The sequence below is a fragment of the Uranotaenia lowii genome, chromosome 1, assembly GCF_029784155.1.
Source record: "Uranotaenia lowii strain MFRU-FL chromosome 1, ASM2978415v1, whole genome shotgun sequence".
Taxonomy (NCBI): Eukaryota; Metazoa; Arthropoda; class Insecta; order Diptera; family Culicidae; genus Uranotaenia; species Uranotaenia lowii.
Genome location: NC_073691.1, coordinates 21,605,085 through 21,630,084, shown reverse-complemented (window position 1 = coordinate 21,630,084; position 25,000 = coordinate 21,605,085). Strand labels below are relative to the sequence as shown.

Genomic DNA, 25,000 nt, shown 5'->3' with positions numbered 1-25,000 from the left:
GAAGCGGATGTTGAGCCGTCTTCTCTTCCGTTCCAAGGAGGCAGACAAGGACAGAGGGACTCGGAGGAAGTAATCATCCGGAGGTCGGGTAGTTCGGCTGGTCTGGCTGCTGTAAACGTTCTGGACGAACTGCGGTTCGACATTCAACAACGACAAAGGAGGCAGCAGCAGTTGAACGACAGCTTTACAAACCGAAGTGGTAGCAACTACGACAGGCGGATGCAGAAGGCGATTCACAATTGGCCTTTCAAGTTCCGAGGCGAAAAGGACACCACGTCCCTCAACATTTTCTTGGATCGGGTGGAGACGTTTGCCAGATCAGAGGGAATCGACGATCAGACACTTCTGGCTTCTATCAAGCACCTGTTGCTTGAAGACGCCCTCGACTGGTACTCAAGAGCACTTGCCCAACGTCGCCTGTATTCCTGGCAAGCATTCAAGCAAGAAATTCGACGGGAATTCCTGCCTAGCGGGTATGCTCAGATCCTGAGGTTGGAAGCCAGCTTCCGTTTTCAAGGTGCCAACGAAACGTTCGATAAGTTTTTCCGTGACATCTCTACACTATTCCGCTTCATCGATCCACCACTTACGGAAGAGGAGAAGTTGTTCATAGTCAAGAAAAATATGAATATGGACTATGCAACAATAGTAACAGCCGCTCAGCCAAAGACATTGATGGACCTGGTCAACGTCTGCAGCAACTTCGACGAAACAAGGCTATTGCTGAACCAGCAGCGCAGAATTCCAATTCCGCACAACCACTTACTAGAACCGAACTTCGCAACACCAGCAACAACAAGTCGGTCTCAGCAACACCAGCAGCAGCGTTTCGGGAGATTGCAAGCAGTGGAGGCGGACGAGCAGTTGTACGGAGCCACATCATACTCAGCACCATCGCATCGGCTTCCAATACAACAGCCACGCTTCAACAGAGTACATGCGGTGGAGAACGAGGCCCAGCAAGGTGCGGCTTCAACGTCAGCTATCCAAACTGAAGCAGATCTAGTGGATCCAGAAGAAGCAAACGGTTTGCAAGGGGACTTCAACCAGCTGTACGAGCAAGTTTGTGCCATGAAGCTTCAACTGGAGCGCAGATCGAATCGTTTCAATACAGGACTACAGCAGCAACACTCTCAACAACGACCGGAACAGCGTCAGCAACCGCCTACAACTTCGGCAGGTCAGAACAATTTGGTGAATCGGCAAGGCAGTCAAGCGGAGAGCTATCGAATACAACATCCGTTGCAACAGCAAGCTAAATGGGCTCCGCGACAGCAGCCTCAACAGCAGCAGCTTCAACAACAGCAGCAGCCTCAACAGCAACAGCTTCAACAGCAACAGCTTCAACAACAGCAGCCTCAACGGCAATTCCAACAGCACTATCAACCACAGCTCCAGAACCAGCAGCTTCAGCAAGCAGGCAGCAATATGTACGATCTAGATCCTGTTCAGCATGCAGCGTACCGTCCAGCGCTTTGCTGGAACTGCGATGAGGAGGGGCATAGGTTTCCGGATTGCACGAAGGCACAGGCAATTCTCTTTTGCTACAGATGCGGTCGAAAAGGTTACACGTTACGCAGCTGTATTGTTTGTAATAGTGAAGCGGAAAACGCCGCAGCGAGGAGGTGGTAGATGGAGGGCCAGATTCTTCGCAACACAGCTATCAACCTTCAATACCTCACGATTTACAAGACATCAACTCTATCATTATCAATCCCGGACATGACAACCGTCCACACGCCGTTCTGGACGTTCTTGGAAAGAAAGTTACAGCTTTGTTGGACAGTGGTGCAAACTGTTCCTTGTTAGGTGGCAGTAAAGCACAGATTGTGGAAGAGCTTGGACTACGAAAAGAAGCACTGAACGGTGGGATCAAAACAGCGGATGGAACACCACACAAAATAAACCACTTCACTCGTCTACCGATATCATATAACAATCGAAATGAAATATTACCAGTCCTTCTTGTGCCGAGTCTGCCAGACTGCGCCATCATGGGCATGAACTTTTGGCAAACGTTCGGAGTCAAAGCAGTATGCTGTTCAATGATTACTGAGCAAGAACTTGAAGCAGAACCGATGAAGGAACTATCGGTAGAACAACGCCAGATACTGAATGAGACAATCAAGACTTTTCCATTACAAATGGCGCCCAACTAAATCTAACCACTTTTGATTATTAGTTCGACAAATTTTTGAAACTTAGCGTCTAGTTACAATTATCATTGTTATTAGTATTAGATAATTGATTATTATTGCGATTACTTAATTATTGCTCTTCTTGTTTATCATATCATTTTGCTGTATCATCATCAGTATTGTTTTGTTTGTTCAATACTGCATTTCATATTTAGCTGGTTTTAATCCGTTTCAAGATCATGAACATTCGGGCACAGATGTCAAGGGGGTTGCTAAGGAAACATCAAAAGGAACGCGATCTGGAGGCGCGGTATAACCTCTATTCCGGGCCCTTGGCAATTAAGAGGATTAAATCCCTCTTTTCCTAAGACATCTGTTGCTTCTAGAAAAACCAGTAATTGTGTTTAGTCCTCACTGTAAGATCAGAGTCATTTTTTTCAATGACTACAAGATTTTAATTGATTGTTTTGCTGCTTAGGAGAAAGTCTTAATAGTTTGGTTTCAGGAGTCGAAGGAATTTTTACCGGGTCTGCTGGTATAGATTGACATCATTTGCCAAGATAGGTTGGCGTTGAGTTTCGTCTTTAGTTTTAGTGTAATCTTTGCCATAATTAGATGGCGTTAAGATATTTTTGCCAAGATTCGTTGGCTTTGAGTTTATTATGATGTGTTTATGTTTTATATATTAAGTTTAAGACACCTCTGCAGTAGGTGTTACGCTTCCGAGGAATGCTCGGAATGTAGTCGATCATTTTTTTTCCTTCGAACTCCTAGTGGCGTGATTATGAATTTTTCATGGATCCTTGTCATGATCCATGAAAAATTCTACCAAAGCAGCAATGTTGTGTTACATTTGAATTTTGATTAATTTTGAGCAAGGATATGAGAGAGCAATTTAGGCAACAAGTTTGATTCAATAACCCACCCGTTGCATAAAACAATACGAGCGTGTTGGTTTTTAACCAAAACTGAGAATCAATAAAAAATGTGCAAAGTAAAAACCCATTTTGGGGGAAACTTTACTAAGCGTGCAAATGAGCGGTAAACGTCACTGCAGTTTCCGCACAATAGTCAAGTGTGGTGCTCGAAACCGGACGCACCAGAACAGTGCTCGTCGGGCTAAAAGCCTTTTAAAGGTGACGGATCCGGATAGTGCGGAGAACGGATATTCTCAGGCTCAGGTAGGTGCCTTTTGTGATCCTAGAGGAATCACCTAACCCCGGATTTATCGCCACAGGCCACAAAGGCACGGACAACAAATCCGAGGCACGTGCCAAGATCCCAAACAAGACCGGACCAGCACCAGCAACATCAGGTCGGAAGAAACGAAGCCACGAGGAAAGTCAACTCGAAAAGGGTCGCCCAAAGCGTGAGTTTCTATGAAAATCAAGGTGGCAAAATACCTAACGAGATTTTTCTTCAGGGCCCTTTTTTGGTTCCGGCATATTTTGCTCCACATCTCGGCACGTGTTCATGTTGCTGCGCACCCATTGGTATCGGCTCCAACCTTTTTTCTTTCCGGCACAAAACGAGCTCCGAACTCTTCCGAAACTGCACGGCACAGACAGCGCCATCTGTGTTTTCAACCACATACTAGACGGAAATTTTTTTTTAACTTCGTTTCGTCCACGGTCCGGATCACAGCATTGTCCATCGAAACACAGGATCGAATCGCCGCCCATCCTCTGTCGAATGAGCCATTCCTGGCTTGGATCACGCGCTAGGGTCGAGACTTTTGATCGCGGTAAGATGAAGCCATTGACGAGAACGATTGTCGCGACGTTGGAACAGCACTGGACTGACACCCACCGTCTGCATCCGGGGAAGGAGAACTCGGGATTTTTGCTCCGCATCCACATGGACAGCAGGCGCGGCACACCTGATGTACCAGCTGTTTCACCGAAAAGCCAACAGAAGCGGCGATCGTGGCACAGATGGCCACTCCATCATCGCCGGCTTCGGAGCCAGCAGCTGTTGAACGTGAGCCGTAAGTGAAAATTTTACGCTACTACACTCCAACCAAAAATGACCGGAGTAATCGGGCGATGGGTGGGAGATAATAAAATGTTGCCGATATAGAAAATTAACATAATTAAACCAATCATTTATTTTGTGGCGATGACCTTCAAGAATCTCCATTACAGGGTGGAAAAAATTCACCTCGCAAAAAGGTAAATTTTACCTTTTTTTTTATTTTCCGTGCGTGATATAATTTTACCAAAAGCGCCATCTCCATGTGAATACAATCCCCAAAATAATTGCAGTACCAGATCGCTCGATTTTACCACAGTTCATTCACTCGCTAACTTCCAGCTACTCAGTTCAGAGTGACGGTTACTCAGTTGTCGCCAAAACCCCACCTACTCAGTTCTGACTAAACGGCTTTTACTCAGAACTGACTAACAGCCCTTTTCGCGACAACTGAGTCATGCTTACTCAGAATGCGCGAATAATTCTGAAGCGGTTTCTGGCCGCTTTTTTCATGCTAGGACAGTTAAAATCTGTATTATTATTCAGATAAATGATGGATTTGTTGATTTGATTAATAACAAAAGTCGAAATACATGCATAAACCTTTATTTAAAAAAAAATTACATGAACTTTTGGTTTTTGTTTTCGCCCGTCGGGTTTCGTCTCCCGGGCAAACACTTCGGTGGATGTTTTCTTTTGAACTTCGGCTAAGTATCCTGAAATATGAAGAAAATTGGATTGTTATCTGAATCTGAAGAAAATTGAAATGAATATTTACCATGTAAATTTTCCTGTTTTTGTTGCATGAAAACAAACGAAGTCCGACCGCCTCGCACAAACTGATCAACATTTACTCAGTTGTCGCCTTCAAGCACTCGAGTTCTCTGAGTGCCGAATTTCCTGTCGTCTGAGTAATCTTTCCGCTGATTTTTGAGTTCATTAAGATCAGCCGTCGGCTGCTTCATACATGTGGCGACGTCTGAGTAATAGGTAGCCGGGCTCTGAGTATTTCAAATTTAGCGAGCAAAACGTCAAAAATGAATACCACCCACGCTTCGTTCGCCATTTCGCCCGAAAATTCATCCATTCAATCTCATCTCACTGTTGCTTCCCTTTTCCCACCCGTGGTGAGAACGAACGTGAAAAGTCGAATCGAAAAGAGATAAAGCGCAGTGCAGGCTGGCTGACTTGCTGACGGACGGCGAAAGCAGGAAGAAAAAGCACATTCGCCGTTTTCCTCGTCAGTTTTCAGTCAGACACGGCGACGTGAACGTGTACGCAAGAAACAAACAACGGTCGCGAACAACGACAAAACGCGCCCCATAGTCCATTCCAAGCTAGAGAGAGGGAGAGAATTGGTAGCCAGCAAGCAAGGTGCAATTTGCTGCTTGGTGTAAGTTTTTGATTTGAGTAGGAAATCGGAAAAACTGTAGCCGTATAGCGGCGGAACGGGTTTTTGTGCGAAAGTGTGATTTTTTTTTGTCTCGGTGCGCAATTTCGGATTATGGACTGGCCCCCGGAAGGCCAGCCCCAGCTCGCGATAAGGTTTGCAGGATTCCGGGAAATTTGAAAAGTCTCGGCCATCGAGAAGAGTGTTTGACCACCGTCTGATACAACGACGGCAACTAAGAAGAAGAAAGACGGCGGACGGCACAGCAGAACCAAAATGGAGTCGTCGGCCGCCTTGGATGAGGATTGCTTTTGCTAGCTTGCAGAATTTCAACTTTAAGAAAGAATTGGCTCGGGCATATTGCGACGGGCTACTTTGGATTTCGAACGGCCAATCGATAGTATTTCAAGGAGGATTTTCCCGGGACGTTTCACCGAAATTGATAGATTCCAGAACGGCTCAACCTTCAAAAGTGGTAATTTAAAATCGATCGTATTAAATGGAAAATTTGCATGCATACGCACGGCTCTCGAAAATGGGGAAATATGATTCGATATGCTTGGTCGGCCGAAACGCAAGACAGCAGACAGACGAGCAGGGATTAAAGTAACATTCGATAATTATTTTCCTAATTCGCAGTTAGCTCGGCTTTGCCCAGATTTCCTGCTGCTACATTGCCCATACAAGAATTGTTTGAAAAGTGGGATTTTACTTGTGACAAACCCATGTCCCGTGCAAAATCAGAAAGGAGCGGAGGGAGTTTTTCTCGATCGGTCGGCTTCGTGGCGGCCATGTTTTTTCTCCGTCTGGGTTCTCTTCTTTTTTTTTGCGCTACTCGTTCGTTTGATTTGCTCCTTCGCCCGGTTGATGTTGAAGTTGGTTTGGTTGTTTTGCTTTTTGGTTGAGTGAACTTTCATCGTTCAGGTGAGCAGGCGAAATGTGGCGTGAACGAAGAGAGGTGAGAAGTGGATGAATTTTTGGCATGGCTTTTTTTTTAATGAGACGGAGATCGAGGAAGAAAGTGAAAACTTCTTCGAGAGATGAGAGCGAGAGAGAATTTTGATGAACGAAGTTATGAATGAATGTAGTGGGTGGCTACACTGTTGTGACAATGTCTTGCAACATGTGCTTGAATTAATATTAAAAAAAAGATAAAACAGATACAAAATCAAATTCAAGATGAAATTTTAAATAACAGGATAAGAACGATGAACAACATGTAAACAATTAAAGAAGATAAAAAAAAAATTACGAAAATGTTAAATAAGAACGCATATCAGTTCAGATTTTAATTGTGATTTTTATTTACGAAAACCTTGAAGTTACAATTAGAACTTAATAACTAGATCAAGGAAGGTCGCTTGTTCGATGAGGTGGTCCACTTATTTCATGGGGTCGAAAGGGTAGGCATTTCAAAGCGGTTGACAATCTATTGATACACAGGTTTAGAAGAAGTGCACTCAAATTGGAACCTTGTGAGATACCATCTGTAAACAATGCAAAGTGTACTAAGAACAACGCTCCACTCATCAATGCCAGCCGAATGACATCATTGTTCAAGATCACTGGGTTACCAAGTGATAGGCTCTGAATGTCGCTCATTCAGTATTACTCAATAGTGTATTAATGTCTTATTGAAAATTCAATTCTTACAGGTGGAGATAATCAAGAGTCCCGGACAACTCACAGATTCTGATGACCAAAATTGTATCATTGTCTTGAAAATGGGTCGGAAACGCGAAAAAATTCGGGACAGGAAACGCCATTTACAATCGCATTACCAATGTGTAGATGAGTTGACGTAAAATGAAAACTCATCTGAAAGTGCCAGTATTCTAATAAGCTGCTGATAGATTCTTCTGGTGTAGATTATTTAATTTCTTATGTTTTTCACGAGACGAGCAGTAGCTAATTTATATGCACCGGAGGACAATCTAATTACAGCTCACAAAAAATGTAAAACAGGACGATAGTGATCATAGGTTTTCCACTATGATGGCTTAGACTTACAATCAAATGTTTATTTCCAGATATAAAGAAACAAATGGATTGGAAGCATCGGACGTCCTCATGGCATGAAGCTTATGTTTTGTGCCTTAAACACACCCAACAGTTGGTAGTGACCAAACATGCCTTCAAAACTAAGAAGAAAGTCACGTTTATAGAGCGAATAATCAGAAGATATGACCTGCATCGTTATGGAACTCGTTTTTATGAGCTGCACCATTTTTGTTAGCGTCTTCGCAGAATTCGCTGTTCTACCGATGAATAAAATAGTACAAAACTTTACCCATGGACATTAAGAGAGGAGAAAACTTGACTAGTTTTAAAAATAAGTGTTTGGCGTTCTTGAAAACTAATATAAGTATATAGTTGACGTTAGTAATTAAACTACATAATGATGATTGAAACAACTGAACAAACATCTCTAGGCCGCACATGACAAATTACAAAAGCAACGTGATCTGGGGCGCTATGAAACCCGGAAAATGGACTCAAGTATGTGTGGGAAGAGGTTTTACACTAAAATGTCCCTTTTCTCTGATGGTTCCTGTTCAAAAGTTGAATATAATAAGCAGCAAAATACAAGGATGAAGAATAAAAAGGCAATGATAGACGTACATGGAAATAATATTCAGAAAAATCAAGCATATCGAAAGATCAAAAAGTCAAAGAGATATTTTAAAAATATCTTCTAAGATAATTCAGCCCAAGTTCCCATGTACGGGGGAGAGTGGAGGCCATCATCATCTTTTAAAAGCTCAACACATCATTCACACGCCAGGAAATTGTCTCTTTTTTATCCTGGGTGTCTGGATGTTAGAATTGGGATACTTAAAGCACCTTATTGACAAGTGAGTTGAGATGAAACTCTAGATTGAACAATTGTATACGAATGAAACACTGGCGGATTGTCAAGCTTCAGATTTACCCTAAGGAATAAACATATGAAGGTAGTGAAATCGTACGGCGTACTAAGCGACATGAGCTCAAGTCAAAGAAAAATATTTACAGAACATCATGGAAACCTCATGATTCGGAATACTAAATAAATGAAATTGTGGTCAAAAAGATGAGCTGGTTCAGAAATGTTACCGAGCATCGTTTAGTCACCTCTGACGGCCACCGAATGAATCTGCAGCATGTTTACAAGTTAGTCGAGGAGAAGTTACGAATTGCTCCCGAGCTCTCTTTTGAACCGGTTGATTCATCCCTCGGACCACGTTATCGGTTCGGTGCGACTGGTCGATCCGGTTCGCCCTGCTCAGTTGCGGGACAACACTCGCTGAGATCAGATCGTATCATTCGGTAACAACAACAGCAGAGCAGCAGTCTCCCATCTTCGCCCCACCCCCTTTCACGTGCCACACACAGAAGCAAAAGAGGATACACGTCCGGTGGGCAGAGAGAGTGTGGCGACGCTTGGCTGCATGTATATATGAACGCGTGTTTGCACCGTCCAGTGTGTATGTGTGCAATGAAGATTCCACCCAAGCTGAGTAATAAATCGTTGTTCTCCCGAACCTCGGGCAGCTAGAGCTAGCTTCCCGAAAAACCAGAACTACGCCAGAAGTACGTGTAATGTGTGGTGAGCAGGATACGCGAGTTTTCTAATGGGAATTTTCCTCATCGTATGAATGGTGTCTATAGCAATGCGGGAATGGCTGTCTGGCCCTGTTTATAGGTGTCCGTGAGGGATTTTCACTGTTAGCAGTGTACATGGCCATGAATGGGATCGGGAAGAACTTGCTAGACGTATTTGAGGTTTGAACATTGAGATTGAGACACAGATATCAAGTGGGATAGTCGTCGGGCGATCGGGAGAAAGAAAAGAGATTCCGAGAGCACCTCGATACACACCACAGGCGAAAAGTTTGTGAAGAGGAACAATAACAAGCGATGGGCAAGAAGCGGCAGTGAACCAGACAGTCAATGTGAAGCGTCATTTGTGCGATGAGTTTTTTCAATTGTGCAAAATCGAACGGATTTTGGAAAGCTGCTTGATTTGCAATACGGTTTCGATTCGTTACGTTTGGAGTTCTTTGTTGTAAGGTTGCATAGATAGAATAGTAATGAGAGTGCATCAAAATGGCCAAAAAGACTGGCACTGCTAGAGACGGCACTGCTGAGAGGTGACAAAAATGAAAAAGGGAAATCACCAATCAAAACACCTTCAAAAAGGGATATGAAAAGTCTAATGAGAAGCCTTCCGAACGTTCAACTTCATCGAGGCTGGATGGTTTCATTCTGCAAGTTCCAACGAACTGTGAAGGTACCGTTTGAAGAAATCGAAATTTCGGAACCATCAATTGACCAATTTGACGACTAATTGAAAGTTCCTCGGCCATCGGTATTGGTTGATTTATTGTCAAGTGGCAACAGAAATCAGGAGAACCTCAGTCGATTCACGGTATACGCCTCAGTTTAGTTCTGGCGAAAAATTTGCAAACGATGATTTCTTCATTCGCAAATCTACATATTAGGTTGAGTGTTTCCCCCCGTATTATGGACCTATGGGGTTTCATTTCATCGTCCGTCGTGTGTCTGTACTAGATGGTTGTTGCAACCAGTGCTCTTCTTTGTGGTCTTGTTCCTGCTAGCTGGTGACTGGTTGGTTATCTTCTCGCGTTCCGCACTCGATGTTTTTCAATTGTTTGCTGATTTCTCAAATTACGACGTCGGACGACGATGAATTGTCGTGGCGAAAGAGCTGCTGCCGCTGGTGAGCAAAAATTTTGCTTTGTAATAAATCTCCGTTGCGTTAGATGGGGGCGATCGATGGTTGTGGTTGTGGGCGTCAGAGTTGCCAAAAATATGGAATGTCCATTACCTCTATGTTACCTTAACCCTGCTCCTGGATGTCTGCCAGTTAAAATTTGGATAATATGAGCATGAGTTATTGCTTTTGTGGTATTTGCCACATGGTTTTCCAATATATGTAACAGATGTTATGCTGAAAAGAAAGATGAAGGATGCAACTCTTCCATTTTCCAGGATGCTTACAAGTTTTGGCTATGACAGTAAAAGAAGAATTTGTGCATAAGTTATTGACACCTACGTCGAGATGAAACTCTAGATAGAAGAATTATATTCGAATGACCTACTTGCCGATAAGCAAGCATCAGATGTGCTTTATAGGATAAAGTTTCATGGCAGTAAATTCGTAAACGCATCAGAACACCGTTTAACTGTTCTAAAATCTTACAAGAAAGATTTGAGAAATTCGGCTCAATCTGGCAGCCTGGATTGCACAGGCACTAGTGTTAGTATGTGCCAAGAAAACGACGGAGAATATCTCACCTGATCACCTTGGGTCACCAGGTGATAACGCCTTGGAAGGATACCGAACCGTGGTTCGTTTGTGCAACAGATTAATGTAACATCCAGTGCTACCTTTCAAAAGTGCATTTTCCAGGATAGGCCATTGCCAAAGCACGGATGACGATAATGAATCTGGTGTGTGGTGGCAGCCATTTAAACTAGACAGGTATGGTTGGGCTTCGGATATAACCCACACAGTAAAGAGGACGTGGTCAGATATTTTCTCACAGTCACAGGCAAAGCTGTGAACGTCCGCAGAAGTGTGTTGAAATTGCATCGAAATGTTTGTGCAAGTCAGACAGTCGCCGACATCGTCGGCACCGACACATTAGACGTTCTAAAGCATGTGTATTTGTAAAAGGTGTAGCTACCGTCGGAAGCTGGATTCGAATTACAAAAGAACCATATATTTAAGATAAACATAGTGGTGAATGAACATTTTTCCAAAACCGGTTTTTCGGAAGCTGTTATATTGGTCTTTTCTCGTCGCTTACCTCAGTCTGTCGAAGAGAGTCAGAATTTAAAGAAAGGTGTTTAAATCGGGAAAACGTTCTAGCAATTTCTGATAACCTGATTAGAGAAAAATCTGTCAAGAAAATTCGTCACAAGGTCAATAGCCTCCCCATGCGCAAGTCTATTAGTGTGCAGAAGTACCTAGTAAAAAACAAACTAGAATTGATTTTTTCCGTTTTGCTTCTTTTTTTCTCTCTACTTTCACTTGTAGAACTAATCAACTAAACGACGTGCAGGCGATTACGGTGTGGTCACGCTGCCACCATTAGTAGCGACACCCACCCTGATTTCCCTCGGTCGTACGTCCACATCGAAATCGATCGGGACATCATCAGCACCGGTCGAGATAGCACCATCCAGAAGGGTCAGTGCCGGCGGTGGTGGAGGCGCAGGAGGAGGAAGCGGCGGAGAAGCAGGTAGCGCTGGCAGGATTAGAGCCAGAAGCAGACGTCTACTCCTGAGAGCCCGTACCGGTGGAGTCTTGGGAGGGACCGGACGATTCCTGCCGACCCGCACTGACCCAAACAATCGCTCGAGAATCATCCAGCAGCAACAGCGACAACGACGGAGGAGACGGCGGCGCCAAAGTGGACAGCTACAGCCAGCATTCGGTAACGAAGCTGGTCTCAACCGTGATCATCCGGCGGTGGTTTCCGCACCGAAAATGGTCATAGCATCCACTGGTCATGGCAGCAATGGAAGTAGCGGCGCAAGTGTTGACTGTTCAAATCAACAGCATACGCGGAATTCGCAGCAACAGAAGCTGCAACTCGTGGCCGCCACCGGGATGACCCCGAAGGAACTGTCCGACAATGACGATCTGGCCACCGGGCTAGTATTGGATCCGATTCTTGGCTTCCAGACGCACAAGATGAACCTCAAATATCGGCCGCTGCGGGTCAACACCGATCCGATCAAGGACATCATCGAGGAGTTTATCCGGTCCCAGAACTACGCCAAGTGCTACCAACAGCTGATGAAGGGCAACTGGATTCCGCGGGCGATTCTGAACAAAAACAAGGTGGCCCAAAAACGGCTGGAAGCGCACGTAAGTATTCAGTGTAGATTAGATTTACCGAGATTAGATAAGATTATTAGATTTACCGAGACACAGTACGTCTCGGTGGTCGAGTGGTTAGCGTGGTAAGACGGTAATCGCTGGTCCACTGATGGCATGGGTTCGATTCCCATCTCGGTACTGGGTGTTAAACGTTAATCTTAAGTTGTCCACGTCATTTATTCAGTCTGTGAAGCCTAAATCGGCTAAGACGGTGTATGTCTTTTGAACCAATTCTCATTTTCCAATTCTAATCATGATTATTACCGACTATGGCACAGTGGATAGCGTTCAAGACTTCTAAGCCAACGGTCATGAGATCGAAAGTCGTTTATTTAAAAGATGCTAGCCATCATTTCCTCGAAAGATGTACTCTTAGTTGCTCAGCGTTAAATAATTCGGTGTCTTCAAAGAAACTCAAAATTTCGGTCATAAAATCTGTAGTAGCATCTAGAAATTTTATGTCTTCAGTGGAAGTACGTTCCGAATAATCTTTAGAAAATTTACATGAACACAATCATTAGTTTCTCACCCTTCAGGCATGCTAAAAGTTTCCGAAGAACGCTTATCTGCTATTCTTTTGCTACACCTTTTGTTCACACATGATTAAGACACTCATCGACTAAAAACAATCTTTCCTTCAATCCACCAGATTTATCGCTACCTTCGCGTTTTCGATCGGAACGCCGGTTTTGCCATCGAAGCATGCTACCGGTACTCGCTGGAGGGTCAAAAGGGCGCCAAAATCAGCTCCACCCGACGTTGGATGAAGAACGAGAAAATCGAATGTCTGGTCGGTTGTATCGCGGAGTTGACGGAGAAGGAGGAAGCCATGCTACTGCAACCGGGCAGCAACGATTTCTCGGTGATGTACAGCTGCAGGAAGAACTGCGCCCAGCTGTGGCTAGGGCCGGCGGCCTACATCAATCACGATTGCCGCGCCAACTGTAAGTTTGTGGCAACCGGCCGGGACACGGCCTGCGTCAAAGTGCTGCGCGATATAGAAATCGGCGAAGAGATTACCTGCTTCTATGGGGAGGATTTCTTCGGCGATAACAACCGGTACTGCGAGTGTGAAACCTGCGAACGCCGAGGAACCGGAGCATTTGCCAAGGACAAGAACGGCGAAGAGCAGAGTCCAAATGGGGTACGGTATCGTTTGAGGGAAACCGACAATCGGCTGAACCGATTGAAAAGTAAGAATAATTCCATGCAAGATAGTGGATCTACCACTATCGGAAAAAGTGAATTACCAACTGAACTCGCGGCACTCAGCATGAAAGAGCTGCGCGAGAAAGGTATGACAAAATACGACGCAGAAATGCTGCTAGCTCAGCAGAAACCTGCCTTCGAAAGTAACTTTCATGCCCCGGTCGAATCTGAAACGGCTTCAAAAAATACCAAACATCCACCACGGGAAGACAAAAGATCAAAGCCAGATGACACAACAACACCCGCAGAAGCGCCGAGCGAAAAACGAGCCACTCGATCGTCCAGGCGATTTCAAACCCCAAGCGACGAGAAGAAGCAACCGAATTCGCCGACAGTAACGGAAGAAGCGGCCACACCAGTTCCTCCAAAAACTACCCGTAGTCTTCGGCCTATGCGAGAAAACGGCTGCCGACGATACAGCAGCAACAGCAGTCTCAATACGGATATTTCCAGTATTCTTTCATCGACATCATCCTTTGTGACCGCCAAATCTTCGGTTCCGACTGCTGCAGCGCGAAAAATGATGCCACAAGACCTCACCAGTAACAGTAATGGCAGCAGTAGGGGTAAAAGTGAAGACGACGTTATCGTGATTCTGGATGACGATCACAACAGCAATCATTCTTTTGTCAGCAAAAGTAGCTGCAGTGGAATGTCGTCGTCAACCATGGAACGTCCCTTGAAGGCGATCGCGCCGGATGATAGCGTCTATGTGTTCAATGATCTCCTGGAAAGTAACAGTTTGGCGGCTGGTTGTACCTTACGGAATCACCAGCGTCAATCGTTTCCGGCCACAGCAGAAACGGCAACTGTGACACGACCGATCAAGCGACGTTCTGCGATCAACAACCGGTATTCGATTCCGGAAGGAATGAGTCCCCGTGTGACCAGAGGGAAACAGCGTATGTTGGATCGAGCTTCAACACCTGCACACGATGAAAGCAAAAGCAATCCAACAAAATCACTGCCAGAGAATGGTGTTGGACGAGATTTTATGAGAAGACGGTCGAATACTCCGACAACGACGACCGGCGGCAAAGGTTTGGATTCTAAAATGGACATCGATCTCACGCCCGGAAGTGATGACAGTGCAAATCGAGGCCACCGACGGAAGCAGAAGCTACAGAATAGGATCATGCAGGAGGATGAGGAAGCAGCCCTTGAAAAACAGGTCGCCGAACTCGATCAACTGCAGGGTCGAACGACGAGGGGTTCCCTGTTGGGGGGCGAACGCGCCCTTCCTCGTAGGCTTCTGCTCGGTGGTCCAGCACCTGCCGAAGATGACGAGGACGATGTGATCCTGTCGAAAGTAGTTGTAACCAATTGTGATGATAGTAGCGATAAGTTATTGAGGAGTAGTAGAAGCCGACATGAAGATGTTATTGTTCTAAGCAGCGGCAGTAGTAGTTGTAGTGAAAGTAATAGTGGTAAAACTAATGGTAGGCATTCTAGCGCTAGTGTAGGTAAAAGTGATCACAGTGACAAACTGGCGAACGGTGGCGGTGAACGGTTGGCCTCGAAGACGGTGATTGGTTCGCGGAAGCGCAAAATATCCAAAAGTGTCAGTGAGTCGGAGAGTAGCTCGAGCTGGGAAAATAAAGTGCCCCAGCAACATCAGTCCGGTTTGAACAACATTCCACCGAATCACGAAGCGCTTATGAAGACGCCCGAACGGCGGCTGAAATTGACGCTACGCATGAAGCGCAGTCCAGTGATAGACGAAATCATTGAATCCGGTACGAGTTTGAGTGAGGACACGTGCAGTACCAACAACTTCAAGCCCGAATACGAAATTCTCCGAGTGGAAGGTATAGCAGAAGAAAGTGAAAAGGAGGAAGACGAAGAGGATGATTTGGAAGACGGTGACGATGATGATGAGCTGGATGACGAATTGACGTACAGCAGCAGCTGTAGTAGTAGACTGTCCCAGAAACGCAAGAAACGACATAAATCCAAAGAAGCTCGACGTCATCGTAAGCGAGCAAAGCGTGAATTACGTCGTCACAACCACCATCATCATCACTGTCTCCAGCAGCAGCAGCAGCAAACTCCGCCGCAACATTCGCAGCCGGCACCAAGCCAGCCTTCTGTTATACTGCAACCTTCGGCGCTGAGCTCGGTCACTGCGGCTGTAACGGCGGCAGTTTCCTCCAACCAGACACCTCCAAAGAACTCGCCAAGTGCATTTCCAGCCCCCACCAAACGATTACGACTAATCTTTGGCAATGAAACCCGTACAATCGACATTCCATCGACAGCCAAGCTGTCCGCTTCGTCGTCTCCTTCAACTTCCGGCTCGCTGCCTCTTTCGCCAGCAGTCAGTTTAACGCCAAATAGCAACTCCAGTCTCGGTTTCATCAACAACACCCCCGGAGTCATCGTTAGCCCTACACGAAACCTCACGTCTCCGCCCTTTCCGAGCAATACCTTCAACGGGTATGCTGTCAGCACCTTCTCAAGATCTCCCCAACCCCAGCAGCAGCAGCAATCTCAACTGCTTTTCGCAAACACCCTCAACTCAATGTCGTTCCTTCAGCACAACAACCCCCTGGCGCAGTCTTTCCAAAATCACTCGCACCATAATTTGTTCAACTTCCAACCTAGCAGTAACAGCTCCCAAAGCCCTTCAGAATCCCTCAAGCCCTTTCGTCAGCAACAACAGTCCCCTCACCAAGCGCTGCAGCATAATGTGATCCAGCACACGGCTCAATTGCTGGGGGGCAATCACCACACTCCGCACAGATTCGGCGAACTATCGCAACTCTCACACCACCATGTCGTTTCTGGATCGACAACAGTCAACGCTAGCGGGGGGATAATGGTAGGACCCGGTGCCGTGACGGCCTCGAACAGTGGCAGCAACACCTCTGCTGGCTCGTCCAGTACCCCTACCAAATGCAGTCCCTACCAGCAGCTGACGGCCCTAACCTCCAGCCAACCTGGGGTGGCCACCTTTAACTGACGGCTGAACGGGTCCGGGACGGAACGGGCAAAGTTCTAGAACCGTGTGTCTGGTTGGAGGTTTTCTGCTGGGATTTATGTGCTCAGATTGTTGATTGGCTTTGATTGAGTTACTTAGTACAATTTATTTTTAAATTATGCTATTAACATAATGGTTGCTTCTGAAAATATTTCATGATGAAATAATCTACCTAATTATGTTGATTTTTTTTTCTAATGGCAATATTAGATGTTCGAGAAATTTAAGACTGAATTTGTTAAAGCACTTTTTTCATATCTTCACGTTAGCTTTCTCAATGTTGAGGTTAAAAATGTGATAAGCTGTGTGATTTTTGATAAACAATAATTTTCAATTTGCTCCCATTTAATTCTCATCGGAATTCTTTTGATAAAAAATAGTAACTCAACTAAAGGAAACCAACAAATTGAACGCACAAACTCCATCCTGCAATCGTTTTTAATCGGTTTAATGATTTCAAATCCTCAGGCAGCGGCAGACGAACCTTCCTGCGGGCACTTTAGGAGTTTTTGATTGATCGAAAAAAGTGAACTGAAAACGTTCGAAAATGGACACGTTAATAACACTACCGTTTCTTAACTCGCCAGCAAACTCGAGTCACTGTGTTCACCGTTACTAATAGTAATCGCATGCGATTTAGCAAACAAGTAAAAGTGAATTTTACAAAGAAAAATTAGAAAAAAAAACAAGCGCTTAATTCTTACTTTCATACGTTAGGTTAGGAACATCCACAGCTATTTCAGCAGTATAAAACTGAAAGTTTAAACATGGTTGGTGGGGAAAATATTGCCACCAAAAATACAAAACACCTCCCCCAAAGCCGTGTGTTTTTTCCTATGCGGCGGTGAAATTTATTTCAAATAAATTATTTTCGGTTTTCCGCTTACAGTTTCTTTTGTGGAACGTTTAAACAGAACACATGTCGTTTATAATTATTCATACCTTAAAGGATTATCATTATTGTAAATATTTGTCATCCCCCCATTTTATATGTTTAATTGGAAACAAAAAATTATAATAAAAAATAGCAAGTATCAAAAAAGTAATCCCCTAGAAAAACGAAACTACGACCGAACGGTTCAATGTGTTCTTAATTGTGCATAATGCTATCGATAGGTGAATGCTATAGGAAAGCAATTGAAAATTGATCGATGAATCATCTCGAGTATACCACACAGATCCGATTATTCCAAACTGTTTGTTAACCCAACTGTTTTGTTTTTAAGGTACGCTACTTTCCCACCGTTCTTTCGTTCGGTTGTTTATGATTTCTTTTTAAGTTTCACTTCATTATGTTTGATCCTACGTACTCTTGCAAGAAAAAAACCAGTTCACTTTTTTGCATATCATTGCATTTAAAACCTTTCTCTCTCCGGCTGCATTAGAAAAAAATTGTTTGATTCAAATCATCACCAGGAGGAGGGACTCAGGAAAGTCCTAGCAAGACTCATTATCCCACACTCAATTGAAAGTAAATTAACTCAGCATGCCCGATTCAGCAACTGTTGATCTTAGAATTTCGATTAACAAATCTTACTGCCACGTGTTGAATAGTAACTTGCATTCTGTGGAAACAACAACCGAATCAAAAGATACGTTGCGAGTGGTCCCTAAGAACTTTAATCTTTCATAGGCAATGATTCGGGTTGCGCTTCATCAGGCTACTGACAGATTATTCGGTTTTTCATTGCCTTTCAGCTAAGTAAAACAAAAAATATCCTTTGAAGAATATAACCAAACCCTCTACTAGAGATACATATGTAGATAGCAGCATCGAAGATGGATTTGATTAAAGATTAAAACAAGCCACTTAGATAGGATTTAGCATATTGGACAATGTTGTAGGGATGTGTACAGTTTTTGTAACGCCAGCCAGCCGTTTGTTGACAAACGCGCACTCTCGTAGAAGTATACAGCAGAACCCATTAAAAAAACAAAAATCTATTAGTACACCTCCAATTGAACCTACCTAAGAATATAATAGAGACGTTAGAATTGTAATACAACTATGTATTTGATAAAGCCACAAGAGTGAATGTTATGGACATGAAAAACTGGAATATCCGGTCCCTATGAAAAAATCAGATGCTAAAGATTGCCTCCTCCTTCGAGAAAAAAAACAGATCGTTCTATGCAAGCGCAGCACTTTCAACAATCACCTCAAGTTCCCCGTTACTTCCCAAGAAATAAAAGCTGATAGAAATCATTAACACTAACAGAAGAAAGAATTACAATAAAAAAACAATATAACGGATGATAAGGAAGCGGAAAGTAATGCGACAATTAAGATGTTAATGCACAGTGTATGTAAAATAGTGTAAGAATTACTGCAGGCAAGCATACCTATATTAAAAGATTATTTTGTGATAACCAGGAAAACCGTGAAACGATTGATGAAAAAGAACAAAAAAGTTGACCGGCATAGCATCAACTGTCTTGTCAAATCTGTTACTAAGAAGCTGCGTATTCTGCGAATCCATTTGTCCCTATTTTTCAACCGTTCATTTGAAACCTAATTGGAACGAAAAAGTTCAGTACACACTTGAATTTTTTGCGGTCTTAATGCATTGAAGCAGATCCCTGTAATATATGGAGCAAGCGAAATCTTAACAAATAAAGATAACAATAAACACATAAGAGAGCATACACTCGTACACATACACAAACACCCACAAATACACTGCTGCTAATGAAAAGTCAAACAGGCAAACAAACTAAACAAGATAGACATTGTGAGAGTACATGCCACGTGTGCATAGGAAAATAAGAAGCAGTTAATATTGTAATAATACAACTGGAAACAAACAGATAAACAAATAAGTAACAACTCTAGTACTAAACAAACAAATACTACCCCTTGAAAGGGTATAATGATTAATGCAAATATGAGAAAAACAAGATGAAGAAAAAAAAACAAAAAATAAACAATGCCACTCTTTTCCAAAACAAAATAACTTCAGATTTTCAATTATTTAAGTGGTTAACAGTTTTGTGGTAATCTCACATTCCCTTTGTTCAAAACTTTTTCAAAACAAACTAAATTGAAAAAATTGGTATTTTTCTGTTTAAAAAAATCATTTTTTTTTTCACTGTGCTCTAGTTTCACTTCCTTCAAATCTTTCTTTTCGTTTCAGTGCGCAGGTTTCCAAAATTGTACTGTCTGTGTCTTACCGTTATTATTCCATACCTTTTCACAGAAATATTTCGCGAGAGGACGGCTCCGGAAACCATATCAATGATTACACGTGGTCCGATGGTTCACTCATTTTCTGAATTTAACGGCGCTCTCGAGTCGTAAATTCCGTTAAGCACAGGGGACTTTCAAGGTTTTTTTTTGAGTCAAAACTGTTTGGAGAATTTTGCAAAATGTGAAGAAGAAACGAAGGGACCATCAGTTCGTCGAAATAGCTGCGCTTACGAAAACATCGCATGTTTAGGAAGGTACTTCAATCAAATCAACACTAGCCTCAAATTGAGCTTGTCATGAACACCTATTTCGTTTGGTGAGTACAAAACTAAACATATAGATAAACCAAATAGTTTTGTTGCGCCAAAACCCGTGCCAGGAAGTTGTACCTCAACATGCTGACGAAAGTTGAATGCTGCATCATGGACGACGAAACATATGTGAAGGCAGACTTCAAACAGATCCCCGGCAACCTGTTTTTCACGGCCAAGGATAAGTTCAGCGTTCCGGAGCATGTCCGCACTTCGAAGATGTCCAAATTTGCGAAGAAATTCCTGGTTTGGCAAGCCATCTGCACGTACGGAAAGCGGAGTGCACCTTTATGTCCCAGGACACGATGAACGGTCAGGTGTACATGAAAGAGTGCCTCCAGAAGCGGCTGCTACCTCTCCTGAAGGCCCACAACGTCCCAACAATCTTCTGGCCAGATTTGGCCTCATGCAACAACTCCGAGGAGGAAGTGGTATGCGGACAATAAGGTCAATTTCGTCACTCCGGAGCTCCGCCCCATCGAGAAGTACTGGGCGATTATGAAGCAGCACCTTCTTAAACGACCTAAGGTAGTGAAGACAGTCGAGGAACTGAAGAAAGTATGGGTTTACATGCAAAAAATGGTTGATTCAAGGTTGTGCAGAATCTTATTCCCGGGGTTAAGGCCAAATACGAGTAAAACGGTAAAATGAAGTTTAATAGTTATTTTTCAATCCCTGAAAATATTATGGCAATCGGATGAAAACTCGAATTTTGCGAATCAATTTTGTGTGTGGCAATTTCATCGTGGACAACCTTTAAGCCATTAGAAGGTGTCGTATGACGTGAGATGCGAGAAGTTTCCTTCTGGGTGATAAGCGTGAAAAATAAGACGTGAAATTTGAAACGAGAAAAAAGGATTAATAACTGAAACTTGGGATGAAAAATATGAAAAGTGAGAAAACCGCCATCTTGAATCAATGTCCGATCAAGATTTCCGACTTATTCTCGTTGAGCTCTAACACCCATTACCCATATTGTAAAGACTTCATTCCAGTTCCGATCATTTCCGGCTAATACCAAAGCAACGTTCAATTTTATAAAGTCTCAACTTCATAAATTTGTTGGAAGGGTTTTCTATTGAAAACGCTTTATTTTTTCAAAATTTTCTTTCATATCTAACGAGCTTAAAGTTAACCATGAAAATAATAAAAATGTATTTCCACAAATTTTACCGATAATTTTTAATAACTTCAAGTGTGCGATTTACAACTACAACTACAGAATCAGACAGTACCCGTTCTCTTTCTCTCACGTTTTCCCGGCTCTCAGCTTCCATCAATTTCTTCGATAACAGTCTTTGTCATTCTCTTCGGCACGGCTCTCTGTGCCTTATCACTTATCGGAGATGGGACACGCTTTTCCACCTTCCCTCTCTACGTAAACCTGAACTGTTGGAGTTTTCCACAGCATCCTTCGAAATGGAAACTGCTTTGTAGCTAGCGTGCGTATTTGTTTTCCTCTCACCATTTCGTTTAAGTAGGGATTCTCTCATTTTATGTTTCTCATCTGCTGTGTTGCAGGGTGGTTTCGATTGTGGGGGGCCGGCTCTGTTCCTGTTCTGAAGGGGGCCGTGAGCATTTTCTGCAGATGAAGGAGCAGGAAAACCAAAATTCGGGATGCTGCAGCCAATCTGTGACAGTCCTTGTACTGAGGATAAGGTTCTTTATTTCTATTACGGCGAATTTTCTATTGCTGCAAAGTTTGAGTTCTTCATGTTGTAAAAAGGTTACATTTGATATTTGGAATTGAGAAGTCCGGAATGGATCTGTTGAACATTCTAAGAAAAAAAGTGCATCCGACAACCTGTTTAAAGGTCGCGTAAATGTCGCATCCAGTCAGTTTTTCTTCATCTAAGTTAGCCAGCAAGTAAACAGGCGGCAAAGCCGAAAATAAATTAAACCCCACGCTGCCCCATTCAAACGGACCACAGCAGTCCCGTGGGGGAAAAATTAAGTGTCAAAGGTGGCAGATCCAAGCAGCCGAGCGAACAAGAAGAGGAAAATTGAAAGATGGTTATTTGAGAAAAACGATTTGGTGATTTATTTTTTTTCTCTCGCTACAACAAGCGGCGCTTGTTCGGAATAGACGGATTTTCTCCACCGCGAGTGTGGGTGTTGTGAAGGGTAGGTGGGGTTTGCGGTAAGGGTCCCTCGAAATTTTCTTCCTTCTCGGACGTTGTTAAGTATCGCATGGTGGCGTATGGGAAGTTGTGAACATGCTTCAGCTGCCTGTTGAAAGCAGCTAGGTGGCATTTCCGCCCTCTTCCACAGAACGGTGGTCTCCCCACAATGTTGTTGTTCCCTTTTGTTATGGACGTTGCCTGCGCTTGGTTTGATATCTAGACACGCAAACTCGGGTCGAGCGTCCCACAGGTGGAATATCGAAACGGGCAGCAGTGGGATTATTTTGGCATCAGTCGGACGGCAGACATGAAAGCGGAAAGAAGACAAAATACGGTTTCTAGAGATTCGGTTGGTCAATCGTAGTAACCAAAGAAGAACCACCATAGCCAGTAGGCGGTGGAGGAAATAGGGAATGATCGTCGCTGTCAGCATGGCCTGTTGCGATGATTTTCGTTGACCATTTCGGTGGCGGTCTTCAACGGCATCAACAAAGGCAGCGGTGCCAGTCGGGCGCCAAAGCTCAACGTTTCTAGACACAAATTGTCCTTGCTTCCGGAGTACTAACGTGAGGTACCGAAATGGCCACCCTAGAGTCTCCCGTCGTCATCGGTGAGCTCAGAGCTCCCAACGGCAATCCGAAAACGGCAACGGAATGTGATAACCATTTTGCTCATAGTGATAGTAGTGTTAATAAAGTGACTGTAGATTTAGTGACTACAGATCGTATCGATCGCTTTAAAAGCAACCTAGTGACGTTCCTAGCGGATTTGTATTCCGCGGAGCAGCCGTGGGATCTGGTCCAGATAGAAGACTTCGGCCGAGGTCTGGTAGCCACTCGGGATATTGCCGTCAACGAATTGATCTTCCTAGACAAACCCATCCTTCTAGGCCCAAGGGTCAACAACTACGAAGTGATCTTCTGCGCCTGCTGCTACCGAATCCAAACTAAGCTAACCATCTGTACAGGAGGTTGTCGACTTCCCATCTGCCCTAGCTGTGATCCCTCCAACGACCCAAACTCCCTCCATTCCCAAGAATGTCGGCTTATAAACACCTTCGACCCCAAAGACCCCAAACGCTACTGCAAAGATCTACTCTGTGCGCTCACCTCTATTCGGGCCCTGCTCCTGAACGATCTAAGTCGATCGATAGTTCTCGGCATGGAAGGGCACCCTCCCAAAAAAGACATGTCCACAGAGATCGATCAACTCATAAACCACAAAATCCTTTCCAACCTACCCGAAGACAGTCCCGACTTAAAATATCTCAAACAAGTCGTAAACATCCTGAGTACCAACGCTTTCGAAACGAGCAACATCGTCCAAGACGAACAGAACAACGATCAGGAATTAGTGCTCAGGGGACTCTACATTCTGGGGGCACTTATGAACCACTGCTGCGTTCCGAATGTGCGGTATGTCTTCGACGAGCAGTTGGTGATGCGGTGCTACGCCTCCCGACCCATTCTCAAGGGCCAGCAGATTTTTAACAACTACTCGAAGATTCTGTGGGGAACCCAGCATCGGATCATACACCTGTGCTTCTCCAAGAGCTTCATGTGCGGATGCGATCGGTGCCGGGATCCAACGGTAAGAAAGATTTGATATCCTCTTTTTTTTAAATTTAAAATTTTCCTACATTCGAGTTAATCTGTGTTGTGGTTAGTTAATCTCTGGCCCATTGACGTTTTCAATGCGCTGCAAAATGCAGACCACGTGTTCACAAAAGTATATAATGTGCGGTTCGGACGATTTTAAACCTTTGCCAACCCGGAAATAATCCAACAAGGTAGACAAGAAATCCTCAATTTTACTTCCTTCTCGGTGTTTAATACACCTATAAAAATCCCAGAATGAAAAAGATTTTATGACCAGGTGACTCTCGGAAATGAAACATAATCGTTAAGGTATGAGATAAACATGAAAATCCTTTTAATCCAAGTAGTCTCCGATAAGCTCGTTCAAAAAATCATAAAAGTAACCGGTGTGGTGTTTTCTGATATGATGGATTAATTTGATGGATTAATATGATGGATTAATTTGTTTGAGAGACCGTAAATAAATATCACGCAGTTGGCTTTGATCTACTGGTCTTTTTGATACTTGCCCATTCATGGTGTTTTTGAAGTCTAATTTTGAACTTTGATGTTTTGATCAAATGAAAAAAATTATTGGAAGAAGATAACAAGATCAAGATCAATTATTTTAAAACAGTTTTCGAAACAAAAGGAACCATTCATTCTTTTAAACAAGGTAGCATAAGTTTAGCTTTGGTCATTTTTTTTTTCATTCTTGTCTGTTTGAAATTTTTTTTTATTTTTGTATTTTTTTTACATTTTCCTGACTTTTATGATTCTGAAAAGTCGGGCCATCCCGACAATTTTGCTAATTTGCCCCACTTTCAAAATTATAAAATTGTTGAAATTTTTTTCTATTTTGACAATTTTGTCAATTTTGTCGATTTTAAGGAGTTTAAATTTTTTTGATATTTTTGGCAATTTTGAAAATGTTGACAGTTTTGACAATTGTCTGTTTTGCCTATGCAGAAAACTTTGATAATTTTGCGGATTCTGATCATTTTTACAGTTTTGACATTTTTAACGATATTCTCAATACTTTAAACAAAAATTAATAAATTTGATAAAAATTTCGTACCTATTTTTTCCTAAAATGACCTAATCCGATCTGGGAACGAAACACGTGCTTCGATCCATCGATGTATAGATCAATGCAAAATCAGCCTATCGGCTTTGCCTTTTCTACACAGCAAGAAAAATTCGTGTAAATTTAGATCGA

General features: G+C 43.3%; 3 protein-coding genes across 12 annotated transcripts in view; all 3 read left to right on the top strand.

Annotated features, from left to right (window-relative positions):
• The window catches only part of LOC129738620 (troponin I), a 249,042-nt gene that overhangs the window by 16,955 nt on the left and 207,087 nt on the right, over nt 1-25,000 (top strand). The gene's annotated exons all lie outside the window — the stretch shown is intronic.
• LOC129738621 (uncharacterized) lies at nt 3,033-4,203 on the top strand. 2 transcript variants are annotated; one of them, XM_055729866.1, is made up of 3 exons: nt 3,033-3,319; nt 3,376-3,507; nt 3,562-4,203. In XM_055729866.1, the coding sequence occupies exons 1-3, from the start codon at nt 3,173-3,175 to the stop codon at nt 3,733-3,735; spliced, it is 453 nt and encodes a 150-aa protein (XP_055585841.1). In that variant the 5' UTR covers nt 3,033-3,172; the 3' UTR covers nt 3,736-4,203. The 2 variants fall into 2 exon arrangements, with proteins under 2 accessions (XP_055585841.1, XP_055585840.1); XM_055729865.1 differs by having other exon boundaries at nt 3,376-4,203.
• LOC129738619 (histone-lysine N-methyltransferase Suv4-20) lies at nt 5,344-19,525 on the top strand. 5 transcript variants are annotated; one of them, XM_055729856.1, is made up of 3 exons: nt 5,344-5,974; nt 11,546-12,382; nt 13,044-19,525. In XM_055729856.1, the coding sequence occupies exons 2-3, from the start codon at nt 11,999-12,001 to the stop codon at nt 16,563-16,565; spliced, it is 3,906 nt and encodes a 1,301-aa protein (XP_055585831.1). In that variant the 5' UTR covers nt 5,344-5,974; nt 11,546-11,998; the 3' UTR covers nt 16,566-19,525. The 5 variants fall into 5 exon arrangements, with proteins under 5 accessions (XP_055585831.1, XP_055585832.1, XP_055585834.1 ...); XM_055729857.1 differs by lacking the exon at nt 5,344-5,974 and adding an exon at nt 8,955-9,088; XM_055729859.1 differs by lacking the exon at nt 5,344-5,974 and adding an exon at nt 9,048-9,072.